At 39.8% G+C, this 21,354-nt stretch overlaps 1 protein-coding gene across 4 annotated transcripts in view; it reads right to left on the bottom strand.

Moving 5' to 3' along the window:
* Nucleotides 1–21,354, bottom strand: part of tmem131l (transmembrane 131 like) — a 40,005-nt gene that overhangs the window by 3,098 nt on the left and 15,553 nt on the right. Inside the window, exons 4-31 of one of the 4 annotated variants that reach the window (XM_055009923.1) lie at nucleotides 20,915–20,989; nucleotides 17,155–17,278; nucleotides 16,926–17,042; nucleotides 14,738–14,842; nucleotides 12,364–12,441; nucleotides 10,884–11,037; nucleotides 10,078–10,136; nucleotides 9,889–9,994; nucleotides 9,698–9,800; nucleotides 9,395–9,539; nucleotides 7,866–8,036; nucleotides 7,721–7,790; nucleotides 7,486–7,609; nucleotides 7,319–7,388; nucleotides 7,112–7,221; nucleotides 6,916–6,985; nucleotides 6,617–6,750; nucleotides 6,273–6,415; nucleotides 5,981–6,167; nucleotides 4,481–4,666; nucleotides 4,211–4,360; nucleotides 3,549–4,101; nucleotides 3,298–3,410; nucleotides 2,956–3,125; nucleotides 2,644–2,850; nucleotides 1,809–1,887; nucleotides 322–428; nucleotides 107–239 (exon numbers count right to left, since the gene is read on the bottom strand). In XM_055009923.1, the coding sequence (XP_054865898.1) occupies nucleotides 107–239; nucleotides 322–428; nucleotides 1,809–1,887; nucleotides 2,644–2,850; nucleotides 2,956–3,125; nucleotides 3,298–3,410; nucleotides 3,549–4,101; nucleotides 4,211–4,360; nucleotides 4,481–4,666; nucleotides 5,981–6,167; nucleotides 6,273–6,415; nucleotides 6,617–6,750; nucleotides 6,916–6,985; nucleotides 7,112–7,221; nucleotides 7,319–7,388; nucleotides 7,486–7,609; nucleotides 7,721–7,790; nucleotides 7,866–8,036; nucleotides 9,395–9,539; nucleotides 9,698–9,800; nucleotides 9,889–9,994; nucleotides 10,078–10,136; nucleotides 10,884–11,037; nucleotides 12,364–12,441; nucleotides 14,738–14,842; nucleotides 16,926–17,042; nucleotides 17,155–17,278; nucleotides 20,915–20,989 (3,843 nt within the window). The remainder of the gene's footprint in view (nucleotides 1–106; nucleotides 240–321; nucleotides 429–1,808; nucleotides 1,888–2,643; nucleotides 2,851–2,955; nucleotides 3,126–3,297; nucleotides 3,411–3,548; nucleotides 4,102–4,210; nucleotides 4,361–4,480; nucleotides 4,667–5,980; nucleotides 6,168–6,272; nucleotides 6,416–6,616; nucleotides 6,751–6,915; nucleotides 6,986–7,111; nucleotides 7,222–7,318; nucleotides 7,389–7,485; nucleotides 7,610–7,720; nucleotides 7,791–7,865; nucleotides 8,037–9,394; nucleotides 9,540–9,697; nucleotides 9,801–9,888; nucleotides 9,995–10,077; nucleotides 10,137–10,883; nucleotides 11,038–12,363; nucleotides 12,442–14,737; nucleotides 14,843–16,925; nucleotides 17,043–17,154; nucleotides 17,279–20,914; nucleotides 20,990–21,354) is intronic. The other 3 variants (XM_055009924.1, XM_023293552.3, XM_023293553.2) reach the window with 3 other exon arrangements.

The raw sequence follows: 21,354 nt of genomic DNA, 5'->3' as shown, positions 1-21,354 counted from the left end.
GCTCTGTTTTGGTCTCCACTAAGTCCTGCAACATATTCATTTGCTTCATGTTTTTCACTACAGATGTTTATTAATTTGAGGAGATTTCATATTTTCAAACTCCTACCCGTTGTATGGCGCGCTGGCTGCTGGTTGAGGTATGTAGGGCAGAGCTTCGGTGGTGTTGTATCTGAACTCGTTGGTGAGAGGGATGGATGGAGCTGACCACGTCTCCTCAGGCTGATACTGGCCTGTCAGGTCTGAGGGAAGAGCAGCTCCTTTAGAAACCAGAAGTAACTCTTTCATCATGTGTGCGTTTAGTATGAAGGTGACTTCTTTTACCCATGTTCCTGTCCATTCCTGCAGCGACGGCAGCAAAACTGGGGGTGAAGCTGGACGCTGTGGGGTCGGGGCTTTGGCACAGGTCTTTATGGTACAGGCTATTCATGCTAAACAGGCAAAAAGTACACAAGGAATGAATAAAAATAGAACTGTGCATTTTCCAGAAGACACAACAGCTTTTTAAAAATTCTTTTACAGCAGTGGTTTCCAGCCTTTTTGCACCATGGATTGGTTTCAAGCAAGACAATTTTCTACAGACCGGTCATTGCACACACAACAAATAATATTTTTTTTATTATAAAGAAGTGTCCTAAATGAATAAAATTACTTTGAATTGCTAAATATGTATTTATTTTTTCTTCTGTCTCTCCCTCTTTTCAAAGCAGCTCCAGAGAAGTCTGTTCTTTATTAACTTTAACGGCCCGGCATGAAATCTATGAAATCTTGATCTAAAAGCTGTTTTCTAAAGTTGTTTTCTATTCTGTCACAGATAAATACATTTTTTTGTTTTGTTTTCTTCATTTATTCATGTATTTTGCAAATTTTTGGTGGGATAAAAATGTAAAAATATCAGTTTTCTCATTTTTAAAATTTCACAGTGTGTATTCTTAAGTCAGCGGTCTCCAATCTTTTTTGCACCACGGACAGGTTTCAAGAAAGACGATTTTTTTTTTTAGTTTTTTTTTGGGCCTTTTTGCCTTTATTATATAGGACAGTGGAGAGAGACAGGAATCGTGGGTAGAAGAGTGGGGGAAAGACATGCAGTAAATGGCTATGGGTTGGATTTGAACCCACGTCGCCGCATCGGGGACTATAGCCTCTGTTTATGGGTCGCCTGCTCAGCCAGTTGAGCTCTCTGGGTGCAAAGTAAGATGATTTTTACTTTTAAAAAGTGACCGAAATGAATCAAATTACTTTTAATTGCTAAATATGTTTAGCTTTTTCTTTGGTCTCTCCCCCTTTTCACAGAAGCTCTCCTGAGATGTCTGTTTTTTATTAATTTCAGCAGAGGTCAGGCCTCATTTAATGGCTGGTCATGAATACTAACAAAAGGCAGGAAACGAGTACAGACGGAAGTGACAGGAAGACGATCTAGTCATTGATCAAACTAAAAAAACCCTGCAGACTTCACTGGAAATAAAATAAAAAGTTTTGATTCTTTCTGTGCGGCCCAGTGGTTGGGTAAAGCTGTTTTATGGACTGATTTGAGTAGAATTCAATCTAGTTCCAGGTAGCAGGAACTCTAAAATTCCTGAAAAACTTTAGTGTACAATTTGAATAATCACATCGTAAAAGTTCTTAGCTTAATGCCATATATATATATATATTTTTTTATCTAACTACAAGAGTGGTCAGTAGAACGCACAGATAGATTTACATATTTTAGAACATTCTGAGATTCAACTATCACACCATTTTTTATATTTCTCTATGTTTCTCAAAAGTAGTTCTTGTATCTAGTAGGGTGAGTTTGTTTACTGAAGTACCTTAGAGCCTTGTAGTTTGCAGGTATGGTCTGGTAGCAGTCTCTCTCTGCTAGGTAAACGCTGTACTGCATGGAGTCCCCTGGAAAAAAACAACAAGGCTAAAGTCAAAATGCTGGGATAAAATTAAAATTAATGTCCATTTTTCTACATTATGTTCACTACCAGTCAAATGTTTGGACACACCTTCTCACTGAATGGTTTTTATTCATTTTAATTATTTCCTACACTGCAGATCAATATTGAAGACATCAAAACTACTTGGGGATACATTCAAAGTACTTGAAATTTTCTGAATTTACTGACCTTCATGTCTTAAAGTAATGACGGACTGTTGTTTCTCTTTACAGAGTCGAGTGGTTCTTGCCATACTATGGATTGCAACAGCAGTCAAATAGGGATATCCACTGTGTACTAACCATACCTCTGTACAACACAATTGATGGTTTCAAACACATTAAGAAGGCAAGAAATTCCACAAACTGACTCTTGACAAGGCACACCTGTTAATGCAAAACCAACCCAGGAGACGACCTCATGAAGCTGAATGAGAGGGGCTACTTGTGAGAATCTAAAATATAAAACATATTATGGTTTGTTTAACACTTTTTTTATTGACAGCATAATTCCATATGTGTTCTTTTATAGTTGTGATGTCTTCTGCATTAATCTACAATGTAGGAAATAATAAACAAAAAGAATTGAATGAGAAGGTGTGTCCAAACTCTTGACTGCTACTGTATAACCACTTGATAGAACAGTCCCCCTCTCATCCCAAAAAGAGACGGACTGCAGCACTAAGTCTTCCAAGAGAGGGCAGTGTGTAAGTGCTTCATACTTTTTCTAGATGAGGTAGTGCAGGCATGTGTTCGGACATTGGCGTCCTTGTCGCCCTCCATGCTGCTGGCGCTGCTCCAGCTGCCCCAGCTTCCTCTGCTCGCCCTCACGCTGCCCGACGAGCTGCCAGAGTCTGAGCCCGACTCACACACTCCGCCTAGACGCCGCTCTGTAGCACACTTTCTCCGAATGCGAGCAGGACACACACCTGCCAAGGACCAACAAAAGGCCAGAGGTGTTAAAATTCAGCATCTTGTGTCATGTTACTGTTGAAGCCAAGCAAAGTGATGGGATTTCACAGAGTAGTGCCCACCGTTCTGTTTGAGGGGGCTCTCAGCACTCTGTCCAGGTTTTAGAGCTTCTAGCTTGGTGCCGTTGCAGCATCGGTTCCTGCTGCGGGTTCCACTGATGTTATGGTCGCCTGTTTTCCAGTCAGGTTCTTTCTCCCTCTCTGGCATCGCTAGCACATTGTGCTCAGGAGCACTACAGCAGCAATCAGACAAGAACAATGACAACACAGTGTATTATTATTTAGTGTTTTTTGTCATTTGATGTGTCTTTTTGACACCACCCATTAGACTACAGTTGTAAAGTTTATTTCTTTCATCAGAACCAAAGTGAATGGTTGATACAATCAAGTGTGTGTGTGTGTTACCTGGAGACATTTTCTGTCTTCCTGCGACTCCTCTTTCCCTTATTATTCCCTGGTGCAGCGCCAGTCTCGGTGCTCTGTGCTTTCTTTTTTTGGCCTTTGCCATCTTCTCTCAGCTGGAGTGGCAAAAAACCCCCCAAAAAAACAGTGATGACGGTTACTTCTCTCTCAGAACTTTGCTGAGTGTCTGAATCAATTTGTACAAGTATCTAAATAATCACTGCTGGCACAGTAAACTACAATATGTTTCTTACCTCCAGCTCAGAACTGTCCCTTTTGTCAGAGTCCATCTTCTCTGCATAGTGCTCCGTGCAGTTTTTTTCTACAGGACTGCACACTAACAGGCCTGGTCCTGGTCCTGGACTCAATGTGACATCAGCTGGGAAACCAGCAGGCATTTCCATGGGAAACATAACTGCTGCTGGAACTCTGTCTTCTATAGTGCTCTGGAGGTCTTCTTTATAGTCTGCTGATGTCTTTTTATCCAGCTCGCTGATGAAAGCTGGTTGGTTGTTGTTGCAGACGTCGAGGTCCGGGGTGAGGGGAGGGTCTGGTGTCAGGTCTTCGTGCTCTTCGTCCATTGTCACAGCACCAGCTGTGGCTGTGGATGAGCTGGACTTGAATTTGGTGTAATAGAGTGAAACTTTGTGTTTCTTCTGTTGTTGGGACGGGGTGGTTGAGGAGCCTTTCTTTGAGGATTGAGGACGAGGGGCGGGGCTGTTGGCCAAAGCTGGAGAGCCACGACCTTTACCTTTGTCAGACGTGTGACAGGTGTCCACGTAGGTCTTACAGCTGCCCTTTGTTTTACTGCACAGACAGACACAAAAAAAATACAATTTATAGCATTGTAACACCAAAAAATCCACTTGCTGTGAACGCTGCATAGAAATTCTAGATAAAAACCCTCTCGACATACTTTACTCCATTGGGTGTGATATTATTGACTGAGCCATTGTCGCGGGACAGGACAGAGTTGTGGTTGCTTCGGATGCTGGGTGTGGAGAACTCATTCAGGATATACTGCGCATGATGGAATGCCATCAGACAAACACCAAACAAGGAGAAGCTGCAACAAAAGGAGATACAAGTGATATCAGACAGGCACATTTAAAACCAAATATATGCACTGTAAATAAGTCACCTGAGGACTCTTTCTTTTCGCTAACACAAAATATAAACTACTAACCATGTGAAGATGAGGGTGACCACCCAGAAAGTTTCCTCCCAGCTGGGACCAGGAACCACCTGGGCACAGAGAGGCAACATGTGGTGGGGCAGCGTCACATTGAGGGTAAAAGGGAAGGAGGTGCCACGTGACGTCACCAGGGTGAGGTCCCGGATCACCCAGGATGAGGTGAAGTCTGGGGTGAACCTGAGGACACAGACAGGAAGAGAGGGAATAAGAACACAGAACAAGAAGATAAAAAAGGAAAATGGGAAGTATAATTCAAGCATATTGCAGAAGGATGTGAAAGAGAAAGAAACAGGAGAAAGTAAGTGGGAGATGTGACTGCAGATGAGTAACCAAGTTACTGTTATACTAACCCTGAATCACATTGTACAGTTAATCACTGCACAATGTGATTGAGAGTTTTAATCTATTGTAGTTAGACTAACAATATCTGTATCTGTTTTTTACTAAACTGCTTGTAAATAATAGAGAATTTAGATACTATAGACTGATGCACACTTTCTAATCTTACTATTTTTGTTGTAATTTATTTGGCCACCAGTGGATGGCGCTCAAGTCACATCAAATACATGAAGTTGTATTTTTTTTTTTAATCAACTATGGACACTGTATCTTGCAAATCTCATAACACAAACATGTTTTTAGAAAAGCTTGTTAGACTGTGAAATAAATAGCTGTACTCTGGCTGTACTGTATAGTCAGAAATATAAAAACTACAACTAAGGATGGGTATCAAGCCCTGAGGCGAAATTTTAAAATATCGGACTACCGATATTACCGAAATTAACTGTGGCTGTGGTCATAAATTCAGTTCAGCATCACCTGAACTGTGATTCAGAATTTTAGTTTCACTTTTAATGGCACAGAAGAGCAGGATTTAGTGATTTGAGGGCTGCAGATGAACTCTGTCTTTATTTTCACTGTGTCTCGGACTAAATGTTGGTGTTGGAGGTAGAAGAAGCCCTTAAACTGTTTTATTCACTACACTTCTAATATGACACTAAGTCCTGCACTAACTTTATACTCAAAAGTGAAAAATTTAAACAGTTTTTTTGAGCACTATGTACTGACATTTACCTAATATCTATTCACCATAGAGGTTTTCATTCTGATATAATGCTGGACAGTGTAATGAAAGTCATTGCATAATATTTTTTGTGGGTAAAAGCTGTCCACAGTGCTCTGATCACAACATTAGTGTCTATATACATTTTAATTCAAATACAGTATGTATGAGAAAATAAAGCTAACTCTATTGTGATCTTAATTATTTTCTATTTTTTGTCTTTAAAAACAAAACAAACAAAGAAAAACAATGAAAAAGCACAGACAAAAATACAGTTAAAGCACGGAATCGATAACCAGTATCGGTCAAAGTAGTAGTATCGTTACCAATCTCCAACTATGACCACTTAACTCACTCATTATTATACATTACTTTGGAATATTAAGGGACACAAATGAGCTTTTAAAAGGATCTTAAATTTCACTTACGCAATGGTGATCTCAGAGGAGGTGTTGTGGTCGAGGCTGAAGGAACGACACTGTAGCACCTCGAAGCCAAACCCCTGACACTTATAACCATTTATATTCATCGACATGACTGTCAGAGGAAGTTCTCCTGCATTCTCCACCTTGAAACTCTTTGTGATGGCGAACAGAGGCTTATTGGTGCGCAGACCTGTGAGAGACATACAGTAATATTACTCATTTGTGAGATTGGTCTCACCTTCAAAATGAAAGTGAAATGTTAAGGGTAATGCTACATCAGGTTTAGACATCTCACCATCACGACACTCCATTAGAGTTGACTGAGGAACATTGAAGCGTAGAGAAGCTCCTGGACCCGGTAGTTTGCCTCCGACTCTTAGCAGCTCTTTGGCCCCGTGGCCCTGTACCGTCATCATGTCGAACACTGTCAAGTTGTTCCTGAAAACCACATAAAGTGAGGCCTTAATTAACATCTGAACAAAAGAAATTTATGAACCAACATAACAGTCAAAGTCACCTAAATCAAAGCTGCATTTTTAAGTATTCTTCAGTGGTTTTTCCTGGGCCTTGCAAATGTCTGAACACCACATACATCCAGAAGACATGAACAAAATGCATCTTACTAATATAAATCAGTACCTGATGATGAGAATGGTGGTGGTGGGTTTGTGTTCAGAAGGAGTAAAGACAACAGCAACCTCTCTGGCTTCCCAGGGCTGCAGCAACAGCCGTAGGACGCCCTCTCCTTTAATGTCCCCCATCTTCTCACCCATCTTTACAGAAGCACACAGAATAAAACTTTCAGGGGAAGCAACACAAGCAGTTTCCATGTGGTAGGTGAAAATACTGATAAGGGATTGCATGTTGGCAACCAAAAAGCAATGAGTAATTACTAAAAGATTTATCAATGCTATATGTAGGAGCGTTTTAAGATTTACCTTGGGAGGAGAAGCCAATAACGAAAACTCTGTTGTGCTGATGTTGACAGAGAGGGGGCTAATATTGAACCTGCCAATGAAAACAAATAAAACACTGTCAGAGAGATGTAGCATAATTTCTCCAAACAGAGGAGGCACAAATTAACAACAGCTGAATTGTTTCTCTGCAATACAAAGCCTATTCTTGACAGGTTACCATTTAGTGAGAAGGTCCAGAGCGTCCAGGGGAGCAGGGTACAGGGACAGGATTCGAATCTCGACAGAAACCACAGAAGCCGAAGGATTCTTCAGCATGAAAGTCTTCACCTGGAACAAAGAAAAAGATTTATTCTGTTAAATAAAGATCACAAATTTTAAAACGACAAACATAGTTTTTAGTAAACAATCATTAAGTGTTGCCCACCTTGCTCTCATTGACAGGTGTAGCACCAAATTCCAGAGGAGAGGATGTCTCTACAGGCAGCCTGGGCCATCTGAGAAGACAGAAGAATTTACATGATTAGTGATGCTAATGCAGAGTAATGATGGATTACAGAGCAAAAAAGGCATCTTGTTGCATCCAAGAATGACCTGCAAGGCAGTTTGTCTTTGTGACTCTGCCATCGAGAGCAGAGTTCAGCTGCCAGTTTGTTGTCTACACTCCAGGATGAGGAGGAAAAGTCTGGAAGGAGAGAACGCTGCCACTCTGAATGACCTGATGGGACAATACAGGGGAAAAAAAAATCTATATATGTACACAGACAAACACAAAAAAAATCTGATTTGGTATTTTTTTCCTCACACGAAAAGGAATCATGAGCTTCACCTGTTTCAGATAATTTAAGAGGGCAAGGATGTCCACACTCTCTTTCAGCCTCAAAAACAACTTCCCCCTGCTGGCAGACACAAAATCAATTACCATATTTGATTTTCAACACATCTCCCCATTTCCACTGGAGCTGGTATTTTACCTTAGAAGAAGTGAAATGAAAGTAGAGTGGAATGTGCAGGGCTGTGCCCAGGCTGGTATCCAAACTCAGGGTGGACATCTGGTTGATGGGAAGGACTCTGCTGAGCAGCTGGAGAGACAGAAGCCGCCAGCAGCCCTGAGGAACCGTCAGTGGACTGCTGAAGTTCATCAGCTGACAGACAGGGGGGCAGCAGAAATAGTGTGTCAAATCTTGTTCCCAGCCAGAAGAATGTGTTCCATGACAGAATCTGTGGACTCCCAGTTTGGGCTCAGGAGGCAGACACCTTCTCTACTTTTAAGATAAGGCTTAAAACGTTCCTATTTGATAAAGTTTATAGTTAGGGCTGCTCGGGATCACCTGATTTAGTTATGGTGCTATAGGTTTAGACTGCTGGGGGATTCCCATGATGCACTGGGCTCCTCTCTATACTGTTACATACTGTTCAGCTACAACATTATGACCACTGACAAGTGAAGTGCATAACATCGATCATCTTGTTACAATGCAACGTTCTGCTGGGAAACCTTGAGTCCTGACATTTATGTGGATGTCTGACATGTATCACCTACCTAAACACTGCAGGTCAAGCAAACCCACCGACCCCCCATGGTGACAGCAGTCCTTGATGACAGTTGCCACCCTCAGCAGGACAAGGCCCCCTGAACCACTGCAAAAACTGCTCAGGAGTGAGAGCTATCCACAGATCCAAATATTATTTATCATCTGTGGGATGTTCCAGGATAAGCCTGATCTAGTTAGGCCCCACTCTGCAACCCACAGGACCCATAGAACTCACTGCTACCATTACAGTGCCACAGGCCATGCCTAGAGGTCCTGTGTCCCACTGGGTCACAGGAGTTTTAGCAGCATAAAGGAGACCAACACAATATTCGGTAGGTGGTCATAATGTTTTGCCTGATTGGTGTACATCAACAATTTACAATTTCTATAGTTTCACTTAGCAGATGCTTTTATCCAAAGCAATGTACATCTGAGAGTAGATACAAAACAAGTTAGTCTAGTCAGGAGAAAACAACCTGGATAAGAGCCATAAAAGAAGTTCAAGTGTGAATCATCATTACATTCACTAGCTCAGTGTTTCCCCCGAGGTCCTGTGCTTGTTCTCTGGTCCTGGAGCTACACGTCTCTGATCTGCAGCTTCTGGCTTCACCACCTGCTATCCCGACCCCCCTCATCCCCACTCTCACCCAACCGGTCGAGGCAGAAGAAGAAGAAGAGCCTTCCCTGAGCCTGGTTCTGTCGGAGATTTTTTTTCAGCTCTGCCTATTTTAGTTTTTTTCTTTTTTTATTCCTTCCAACTGTCGCTTAAATGCAATTTTGAATTGTTGGGTTTTCTGTTCTCTGTTTAAAATTCGTAAGCGGTGTACCTAACTATGTTGAGCGCTGTGAGATGACATATGTTGTGAATCTCAGCAATGTAAATAAAATTGAATTTAATCGAATCTATAAGCCATAATGGGAAACAAGTGAATTTTGTGAAAAGATCTGCTTGACGGCATTGTTTATACCTTCATCACTCCCTGTAGCTTCTCTGAGAGGCTGGCATTAAACACAGTGAGCGGCAGGGGGAAGGGGTTTGTGAGCCACAGGTCGACCTGATTGGCATCACTTTGTTTCACCTGGAACAGGCTGAACAAGTTCCCCACACTCAATCTGCAGGAAGAAAAACTAAATTAGACAAATGTACCATTACAGATTTATATATTTACAACTGCTGGGACATTTTTTCAACAGATTACTGTTTGACTTGGCTATGAGCTGCAAGACTTGTTATAGTTCATGTGTGAAAATGGCAATTTCCTGTCTTTTACCTGTGTGCGATATGTAGTCCTGGAAAGCTGTAGGTTGTCCTGTTTCCCATAATTTTTAAACCGATATGACTAATGCATTTCTGTCCATGGCCTGGCAATGACCCTGACAAGAAACAAAAATTTCTTTAAGTCTTTTGGCTAAAATGCAAATAATTATATCACCTGAGATGAAATGATCTGTTAGTATTCACCTCTGCACGCTAGGGTAGCCACTTCAGTGAAGTTTTTTGCTTCTGGTCTGAGAAGAACCTGACTGAAGTCTAGGCTGGCCTCCACTTTGGATAGCACCTGCATATCCTGGGGACATAAAACATCTCGTCAGAGCTGGAAAGATTCTACTTGGGAGGATGCAAAAATTCAAAACAAAGACAAATGCTTACCTTTACATAGAGCTTCTTCCCTCCAGAATTTAATATATAAACTCCAATTCTAGATTCTCCTGTTGGAAGATATTAGAAAAAAATACCACAACAATGTTTATCATAGTATATTATGTATGTACAGCTGTGTAACAGCAATTCACAATTCTGGTTCATGTGTAAAAACAGAACAGATTGAGCAAAATTACAATTTATTTATGTTAAAACATAAATGTTAACGCAACAAGAGGCTAAAGAAAGACGCAGCTAAGCCTCGTGTTGATGGAAATTAGCTTTGAGAATCAAAGATATGTCTATTCAGTTATTGCACACTAATGAAAATGCTGTGTGCACAACTTTCATTTGGTTTTCAGCCACGGCTATATTATGTTAAGTGAGACCAAGAAATCACAGCTGATGTCTTCTCACATCTCTCTTGCCTCTTATCTGACAGTTCTTTCCAAACAGCAGCATTATCTTCACATTTTCTAAATACATTCTTTCCCTAGAGTCCAACTAAACACAAGTCAAAGGAAAAGGGGGAAAACACCCACAGGAAATGCAGAAACCTTATTACGTCTGCATCTAACGTCAAAATGTAAACACTCATTTTAACCTTTTGAACCTTTTCTTTGATAGCGCTCGACCACAGAAACTAGCCCGAAAGATGAAACATTGAATGAGACCATTTAAGTGGTGGCTGGTGAATGTTTTTCTTTCCATATTTTATTCAGAATCAAACTTTATGGTGGAATACAGTTAATCTGTGTCACTCCCACAGTGAATTTGCCTCTAGACATGGGGTCACAGAGGTCATAAACACCCACCTAACGCAGCCTGTCCAGCACTAGGGGTGACCAGCAGGACCAAAATGTGCTCAATGACGTAGGGCTTGAGCTTGTCCAGGTCAGCAGGCCGGTCGCCACCCGCAGACAGATTAATCTGCAGACTGAGGCGCTCCTCGCTCTGGAAGCAGGACCCCTGGGACGGGACAGGAAAGGCATACCAGTCATGCACCAGGCAGAAGGAAAAGAGGAGAAGCATGAGAACAATGAGGAGTCATTTCAGATTTGGGAAACTCAGCATATAGGAACAGAGACGAAGATAAAGAAGCAAAGCAAATGAAAAAGACAATCTGGTCTTAAAACAGACACATACAAATAAACAAGTTGTGTTGACAAATTCTGACTTCATGTTTATTTATTTTTTTGCCAGAAGCATTCTATACATTGGGGGACTGAAAACAAGTCCTACCCCCCACCCTCCGCCAGTCACCTCCACCCTGTGACTAACACCCTCTCAAAGCTGACAGATCAGTGTTGGGAGAGTGCAAATCTCACTGCAAACCAGGGATCGTCTCGGCGGGTGAATCACCACTTGACAACCTGTAGACAGATGCCCTGGCTTGGTGCCACTGGGAGCTCAAGACCCGCAATACCAAATGTAATCCCTTGAAACCAAGGCTGCTGCTAACTTCCTGTTAGGCTCATTTAGTCTGTGTGCAGCATCGACTGTGACCAAGGGCCATTTCTCGATTTTGCTGGTGAAGACTTAAAAAAGAACCAAGGAGCAGGTGTTGATCTTGTATATGAGCTAAAGGTCATGGCTGGGACACTTGTGCAACAGACTGCAAGGAGGATTTCAGTTAGAATAATTACGACAATGTAGTTAGGATGTCTGCCGCCGTCTCTTGCTTCATGTGTATTACACCACGAGTACCAAGAGCCCTGCGTCAATTATAGAATCTCTTGAGAAAGCAATTAAAAGTCTGGCAAGAGATCTCCCTCCTCAGGGGTTCTGGAGAAAACAGAAGGCGCTCCGATGACAAGGCCTGCTGCCTGTTGAAGTTTTTGACTAGCCGGCCTTCTGCTCAAGAGGAGTGGGCCTGACGAAAGCAGAGGCTCAGCTCCGGATTTGCGAAGTAGGAGCCAACTATAAACAGCATAGGATCACACTTCATAAAAAATAAAGTACATGAGCAACTGCCTTTCAATTAAATCCTGTGTTTTCCCCTAAAGCCTGCCCTATGGTCTCCTTCTCATGCCATCTTGTTTTTCCACAAGAAACTGCCTGCAAATTTACAACATGTATATTATTCAGACAAATTCAGGGATTTCATGGTGTTAAAGCTATTTTAAGTAACAGAAATTTCGAATGTTGGTGTTACACTGATCAAACCAGGGATCTTTAGATCAAACCTTTTTATTCAAGGTCCTTAAATCCAGCGTCATGTAGCCTTTAGACCAGTAAAAATGTGACTAAACTAGGTAAAATGCCTGGCAACTGCTGAAACAGGAGAAGAAGTACCTGAGGATTGTTCAACAAACTCTTCGGTAAGCTGCACTCCAGGAGTAGACCCAGTATAGTGATGTTGGAGGCATCTTCCTGCAGGAGCAATAACAATCAGTGGTTAAACAGCTTCCTTTTTTGTTTTTTGATATGATATTCAAGTGTCTTAACCTGTATATTTAAATTATACATACACATTTATTGCTGTTTAAAGGAAAGTTGAGCACAGAGGTTTTGAGGGACCCTCTATACGGAGGTGAACACGCTTCAAAGAGAACTTAAAGCTATGATTGTAAGCTCTGTTCTCCGATAGCATGAGTACAGTATCTCACCAGCCCACCCTGCTTGCATGAAGCAAGGAAGAGCTGACTTGTCAGAATGACTCAGTGATACAGTGCCAACCTTATGTGTCGGGAGAGGACGTCTAACCTCTCAACATGAGCGTCGCAACTGCCAAACAACTATGACTGGTGTAATGAAATGTGACCTTCCGAGGGCTCTGTGGAGGGGTGCAACACATAGTAAAAAAAAGACTCGCCCACGCTATCAGAAGAGAGCTGCAAGTTACATTGTAAAATACTTGATTGCACCAAAATGTGTTGGTGTATGTCTAAAAACAAATGTTTTTTTTTGTTTTTTTTTTACATGTTCCTTGGAATGCAGTCATGTAATCAGTAATTTTCAGTGTAGATTAGACTGGCATTTTCTGCACTTTTACAGCTACATTTATTCCACAAGCCACTTTATGCTGATGTCTTTATAGTGTAGTAATACTCTAGTTATTCATTTTTCATCCTTCATTCTTGTATATATTGTATATATTATTGTTATTATAATCATTATCTTTACTGTATATATGATTAGTGCTGCTCTGAAAGATTTGTGCTGCTGTAACAACGGAAATTTCCCCTGACATGGGGAGTAATAAAGGACTATCTTATCTTATTATGTTAGACTTTACAATACATGAATGAGAGAAGGCACTAGGGATCAAAAGCATAACTTGAGTGTGGTTATCACTTGACATGCTGATATTGCTGTTTATTCAATGCAGCTCAGTTAAATGTTAACTAGGGTGTAGAATTTCTGTCCTTGTAGTGACTTGAGGCCATGAAGCATCACAGAAGTCTTTGTCATGGTGGCCCTGTGCCATCTAAACCTCTACAATGTTCCTGCTTGCCAACACTATACTGTATTATGAGCAATCGCCTCCTAATGTTGCTAGAGAAATTAACAGTAAGAGATCCACCTGGTAGTGAAACAAAGTTTGACAGCAACATACATATCCCTCATCTTCTAGCCTCATGGAGTAGCACACTTTTAATTGAATAATTATCAAATACAATACTCAAGTTTAGGGTAAATCCTTAACATCCCTAAAATGGACATTAAATCAAGCTGTGTATGGATTTATTAAACTAAACATAACAATGCTAAACTTAAAGCAGCTTGTTAACAGCTTAATAACGGAAGTCTGGACATGTTTAACGCTCAAGAAATTCATCACTGAAATTAAGAAAATACAGAAAAACTTAGCAATTTTAACTTTTTCTTAAACCCACAAAAATGTGACTATGTAACCCAATCACAAAAGGCGTGTAAAAAAAAAATGGGATGAAACATCACATGTAGAAACGGTTTAAACTGTACAAACATGTAGAGGGATAAAATGTAAATTTGGAGCTTGGCTTTGATAAGCAAAGACTACAGAAGTTGAACACATAAATGGACAAAGTTGAAATTTTCATATGTTGAAACATTGGGGACCTTTTGAGATAAAAACGTGCAATCATGTGTTCTGCATAAGCAGAAGTCTCAGTGATTATGAGAGCTCAAGTCTGCCTGCACATGGCCAAGCTGACATTTTGCAACTGCCACCCCACTTCCTGTTGTGGAGGCGAGGAGTCCTTGCAGATGCTACACACACACACACACACACACACACACACACACACACGCACGCACACGCACGCACACACGCACGCACAGACACACAGACACACACAGACACACACACACTTTCACTGCTGTGGCCTGTTTCTAAAACTATGCAGCAGTCTGCCATCGTTTCGAACTTTTGCATGGGAAAATGTGAAATTCGTACAACTGAATACTTGTAAGTGGCTAGTATTTTAAATGGAGTGTCTGTGGTTATAGTGGAAGTAAACATTACATTTTCAAGTAAGAGAAAAAAAAGACTGTTAGGAAACATCCTTCATGCTGATTAACTCAATAATTGAATGACAGCGAGTGCTTGTCAGTGTGCACCACAAAGCTCCTGTGTCTATTTCTGTTCATCAGGGCTGGAAGGAAAGTAGAAATCAGCTGTTTCTAATGATGGGCTGTCATTCACTACTGCACAAAACAAGCACACAGACATTTAAATACATACCTGAGTTTGGGTCAGTTTAATGCTCTGGATGTGAGGGAATATTAGCAAACTATCCTTTCTTTGGATAGATTTTAATGAACCCTGGTGGCCTCCCACACCAAATACCTGGAAAAGAAAATGTTAACATTTTTAGAGATTCTCAACTACTGCATGCATTATATTAAGGCATCTATTATTGCAACTTGTAATGTTTTATAGTCATGAATAAAAAAATCTAAAAAGCTGATTAATAATTTAGCATCATGATAGATGAAGCCTTTTTGAGGTGATTCAGTTTAGTTCAAACAAACTCACTCAGACATTTTCATAATGTTGAAGAGCTGGATAAAAGTCAGTACGAGCAAATAATTTTTTAAAAAGCTAACTAGTGACTAAGTATAACAGGTGAAAAGTGATAGTAACAAACCAAAATGTTCAACTACTACTTTCCAAGCTGCACTGTTGTCAAGATATTCACTTGACGAAAAAATAAAAATAATAAATAAATGACGATTAAATTGTTTGCCACTGAGTTAACATTGGTTCATCTTCTTACCATTATTTTTTGTGTACTAAGCACAACGTTCACTTTCATATATACATTTTGATGGTACTTTTTTTCATTTTACAGAAAATAGACCGCAGAGATACAATGCTAGCATAAAAAAATCAACATAAGAGTATTTCAGGATAATATGAATAAAAGATCTGCATTGCTGGGAATCACAGAATCCTAAAAATAACAAAATCATTTACATGTCTCAAAAACGTGAAGGGCATGGCTGCTGTGCCTTTGCTAGCCACTAATAAGCTACACTGATGTGGGTTTAACAAGAGGTGGGCAATTTTCACAACATAATGTACACTTCCAGCATGTTTGGGGTGAATTTCTGTAACTAATTCCTACTTGCTTTGGTTTCAGTGTGGTTGAGTAAAACCCAGTTCTGTCTAAAATCTAGCTTGCAAGAACAAACATTATAACCTAATGCACTTACACAAGAGTCACAAACTTTACTTGAACTGAATCTTGAGCGATAAACACAATAAATATCACTAACAAAACTAACAAAGTCTGTAAACCTTAAGCAAGCTGTGAGCAGACAAACTCTGAGGTTGCAACGACAAAACAGACTAAAGAGCAACTAAGTCTGGGGGATATGCAGTTGAAAGCATGGGAATGTACATTCTGAGATTGTACTCTTAGTACTTCAGCAGCGCATAAACGTAGGCCTGAGAAAAAAATAAAACTTTAAGAAAAAAATGCACTGATTGTGTGAAACTAGGGTGTTTTCTATCTTGAGGTAAAAGTACAGTACTTGACAAACTGAGAATAAAGTGTCTGATAGTCTAACGGTTACCAAACTTTTTTTTTTTTTTTTTTTTTAAATTGATGTGGCCCCAGTTATGCAATGCAAGTTATTTTTGAAGCAAAGTTCCCAATGTGATTAGGGTGACCATTGTTCTAATAGAGTAAACCATTTTTTTTTTCTTGGCGTATGTGAACATGGGACGAGAGTGAAAACAAACATTATGGATGCTGGAAGTTCTGAGCTACAGTTTCACACCAGCAGTCCGGTCAACTGCTATTTTAGATCGTGACTAAGTCTGTTTGTAAACTCATACCAAGTATACATACACTGATCAGCCACAACATCAAAACCATGGACAACTAAAGTATACGGCATAGATTTTACCTAAACAATGTTCCACACCCAAGAACACTCCTTTTGGGTAGCAACAGTCCCCCAAGTAAGACAATGAGCCCCACTACACCTCAAAAACTGATCAAGAAGAATTCGAGGAACACAACCAAGAGCTCACAGCGTCCAAACTCCCTTAATCCCAATCCGGTCGATCATCAATGGGATGCTTCAGAACAAGTCCAATCCATCAAGGTCGAAGTCAAACCCTGCAACCCAAGGGAACCAAACAATCTGCTGGCTTCCTGATGCCTGCTGGAAACCACAGGACACCACCAGAGATCCTGTATCTTTGCCCTGATGTCAGAACTGTTTTGCTTGCATAAAGAACACCTATGCAAATGTTATGCCGGCGGTTTTAAAGTTGTGGCTGATTGGTGTATAATGGTAATTAGTGAGGATAGTTCACTCTGCTATCTGGAGATAAAAGCTGATGCTGAATTTCAATTATATCCCCAGATAATGTGGTCTGCAACTACACATCAGGAAGTGTATTTATGTAAACTGACCTGGTATGACAGCAGCCCATGGGCCGATGTGTTTATAAATAATGTGTTTTCTACATTGCCCTCCTCAGACGGGAGGAAAATTAGTTTAAAAGATGCCTTCCCCCTGGGTGGGATCACCTAGGACAGAGAGAAAACATAAGATAATAGGTTATTTCAACAAGACAAACAATTTACATGATCACAGTCAATTGTAAACATCATTACTTGTGAATATGTTTCCCACACTTACTCTTCTGTGAAAGGAAGGTATGTAAAAATGTCTGCTGGATGTAAACATTGACAGCAGTGTCACAGGAACTTCCTGGCTGGGGTTGTGTATATATATGGTTTCAGCTCTTGGCAGCCCCAGCGGCCTGTAAAGACACACAGAAGAGCAATGTATTTAAAAAAAAATAAAAAAAAAAAAAAAAAAAAAATATATATATATATATATATATATATATATATATATATATATATATATATATATATATATATATATATATATATATATATATAGACACACACACACACATATATATAGGCTGGACCCGAATATCCGAATATTCGGTCGTGACGGTGGTATCCGAATATTAATTTTGAGATCCGAATATTCGGACCCCGACCCCCTCCAACCCCAATCCCCCCGCAGGTCAGACCATGTCATGCGATCGTTATTCGTCTTGTGAATTCGCCCAACGTGTCCCCCAGTCGGACATTACTATACAAACCGATCCTAATATTCGCCTCACCTCCTTACACTATTTATCAGAGCCAGAGAGCATAAAAACAGAAACAATCCTTAGATTTTATACTTTTTGGCAGTTCTTCAGCTACTCATCTGTGGCACACCATTCTGTCAGAATCAAGTCTAAGCTAAACACACATAAATCCATCTATCAGTAAGCTTAATCATGAAGCCTCTTCACTTATGAAGATCACTTTGCTGCCTCTTTAACCCTTCATACCGGATGTAATAATAATCCTGTTGTATGTTGTTTACAATTTATTACACACTATGAGATAAGTCTTGTAATTCTGTCAGTGTTCTAAGTCTTTTAATAGCTCGTGTTTGCATTATATCATATCTGAAAAAGCTGTGAGAGGGAAATCAGTTATTTGCATCAAAGAGATGAGCAGTAAGTATTGGCCTTTATTTTTAATTGAAAAAGCCACTCATGAGAAGTAAAACCACATACACAAATAAGGACATGAGGAAGGCTAAGAAAAGGATTAGGGTTATATCAGCACAAAGATTAGCTCTCTGGGTTTGACCATCATGAAGAACGGTGCATTAACCATATTTCTTTTTTTAAAGTTATTTTTTTTGGCCTTTTTCGGCTTTATTGATAGGTACAGTTGGAGAGGCAGACAGGAAAGTAGGGAGACGACATGCAGTGAAGGGCGGCAAGCGGGAATTGAACCCGGGCTGCTGCGTTGGGGACCAGCCTCTGTACATGGTTCGCTCGCTTAATCCGTTGAGTTATACGGACGCCCCGATTAACAATTTTTCTGAGCTGTGGGATAAATTGCCAGTTAACGGGGTCTTACAGGTAATCCTGCATTATGCAATTTAAGTGCGTGTATGACTTAATGCCATTACAGTTTAAATTTACGTGGATATACACAGTAGGGTGATAATAATAACTTGTGTAGAATATTGTGCATTCCAATAAACTACCATAAATACTACCACACAGTCTTAGTTTGTGCTAGAAAGGTTCTGGTTCATTTGCATGCTGTATTTCGATGTTGCAGGTTATGTTGTTACATTGCTTGAGATGACTCTGTATTCTAAATTGATTTAATCTAAAATTATTGAATTTGTTGTACTTTGACAACCATTTTTGAGGAATGTTTATGTTGATATCTAAGTTTTGGGAAAATGCTGTCCAGACAGGCAGAGAATTTTTAATACTTTTGTCTGCTGTCACAACAGAAATTAGTGCAGCATGAACTGTTCTTGGAATGCAACAACAAATGCCTAGAAACACCAGCGGAAGAATAGATTATTCCAATCTGCACCTTTTACCAGTTAAGTGACAAAAAGTTGCCCAAGAACTTGAACATACCCATCACTGAAGGTTTTCTAACAACTGCACTGTTTGAACTGCTGTAACAACAAATATTTTAGTTAGTATGCATTAGAATGTGATGTGAAAAACATGTTTATTTAGAAAAATAGCTTTGTATTGTATCTCTAACTGATAAATACATATGGTGGGCTTTTGCTGGACTCTTTACTGTTGATATTACACATTGTATCTACACAGTGTTCTCTGTTTGGTCAATGCACAGAGCCATACGTAATTAGGATCAGGCAAAAAGCAAGGCTGCTGTACTTAAACATAGATAGAAACAATGGATGCCAAGTAGCCCTTGGAATTTAGCTGAGGAGAGACTCCGAACAATTAGAGTGGTATCAATGGTTGGTCTATATACATGTCTGCTTCTTTACAGAATAAAACTAAGAACACAAAGGCAGCATCTTTACTGCTTTGTACTCATTTCAGAGTAAGATGCATGGATTACAGATAATTATATTAATTACAATTTAACCTTTATTTCAGCTGTAAATGGAACAAGACATGCACATCTTTATTGCATTTCCTAATAAGGACAAAGTGCAGACAAAAACAGGCACCTTAAAAGGTTCTGCCTAGATAACTATTAAACTATTCAAAGTTATACACAACATAGACATTATGGAGTATTAATAATAAAAATGCAGCTTGCAAAATAATCATCTATAATCACGGAGATGAGGACGAAGCATCCATCCCATCCAGCCTTTCATTTATAAAATCTAAAATAATTTGATAAAACTTAACTCTTAAAAAGCAGCATATCTACAACACACTACACCCAGAGTCATTTGAGACCTTTTTCAAGCCTCTACTGACACTTTCTTCACTTCCTGTTTGTCAGTGAATGTGACTTTACTTTCACTTTAGGTGAGTGAAGAGCACGTGCAACAGAATTCAAATCAGGAGACACAGTGATTTCATTAGCTAGTCACTACTTTGTCTTTCCAGCTATCAATCTGATAAAATATGCAGTGTTTTGGATTAACTGGACCCCTAAGTTTCTGCCTGACAAACACATTTCACCTGTAAAATTATCAACTGCACGAGCAAGCCAACCACATTTAAGCTGCAACACAGATAATGCATTGTGCTTTGGCTCATTTGCAGCTCCCCTCGTCAATTTAACTTTACTATCCCTTTCCTACATGTTTATTTTTCTTCTGGGTTATTGTTTTGTTGTGCCAAAGTGCTTTTCCAATACACTGCAACACTAATTTTCTTGAATCTCATCTTTGGGAGTCGGTACTACTTGCAGAGCTCAACAGTATAATTACAACTGTTCCCACAGTTCACGCATAGAAAAAAGGAAACCACAAAATGATGTGTGGGACTCCAGTCATACAGTCTCACTTTAATCGCAAGTGCAAATTCCCTCAAGTAGTTATTTCATATTTCCACTGGAATCTTCTGGATATTTGCTTGCTTTCTGCATTCCAAATATATGATGTAAAATATGACTAAACAAATTCTGCTTGAGACGGTTTATTTTTAACAGGAGCAACGCAGACTGCTGTCCAGGCACAGTGTTATGTTTGAAAGTCTGTCTGTTTTAGGCAAACAGTAAAGTTCTTAACCCTTTGCACTGGAGTCTGAATGCTGAAAAATGCCATACTTGGACATCCTGCCTGTTTTTCAACGACGAAGGGCCCCCTGCTTTATGACACATTCCATTTCTGTAGCATTCACCACAGCAACAGGTCATTCAATGTGATGCCACTGTTGTATTTTCACTCTGCTTCTGGTTTAAATGAATAAACAAACATCAATGAAGCCTATGAGATGGCAAAAAAAAGTACATTTCGTCCTTGCAGAATGTGGTTGGATGTTTATCTGAGAGAGTTTGTCATTTTTACTGCAAAATGAGTATAATCAGTGCTTGTTAAGACACATCATATTAAAGCATAAAGTGAGAGCAGCACTTACTGTGTCCCAAACTCCAGCGCTGGGGGCTGAAAATGCAAGGGCCTCCTATTCTCCCGTGTATATGGAGAAGAGCTGTTGGATAGAAAAACAAGACAAAATCATTCATCCATTTTTGTACATTTTACTGCGCAACTTAGGACAATAACACTCTTATTTCTGTTCCAACAGAGCAGTTGACTGTAAAAAAAATTATTACTGACCCATAGCAGCACTGAAAGGGGAAAATGATCATGCAAAGACTGAAAGTGATGGATCAATTTGAATGAAGTCTTTGTGCATGGAAATCATTACACATCCCCCTCAAGTTTGGTAAAAGGTTTAGATTAACTACATTTGATACAGTGACCTAAAATTAGCAATACATCACAAAACTGAATAAAACAATATTACACAATAGGAAAAGTAGCATGACTCTTACGTAATCATTCAGGACTTTCAAC

Source organism: Amphiprion ocellaris, chromosome 4, assembly GCF_022539595.1.
Source record: "Amphiprion ocellaris isolate individual 3 ecotype Okinawa chromosome 4, ASM2253959v1, whole genome shotgun sequence".
NCBI lineage: Eukaryota > Metazoa > Chordata > Actinopteri > Pomacentridae > Amphiprion > Amphiprion ocellaris.
Note: the sequence above shows the minus strand (reverse complement) of the source record. Positions and strands in the feature narration are given on the sequence as shown.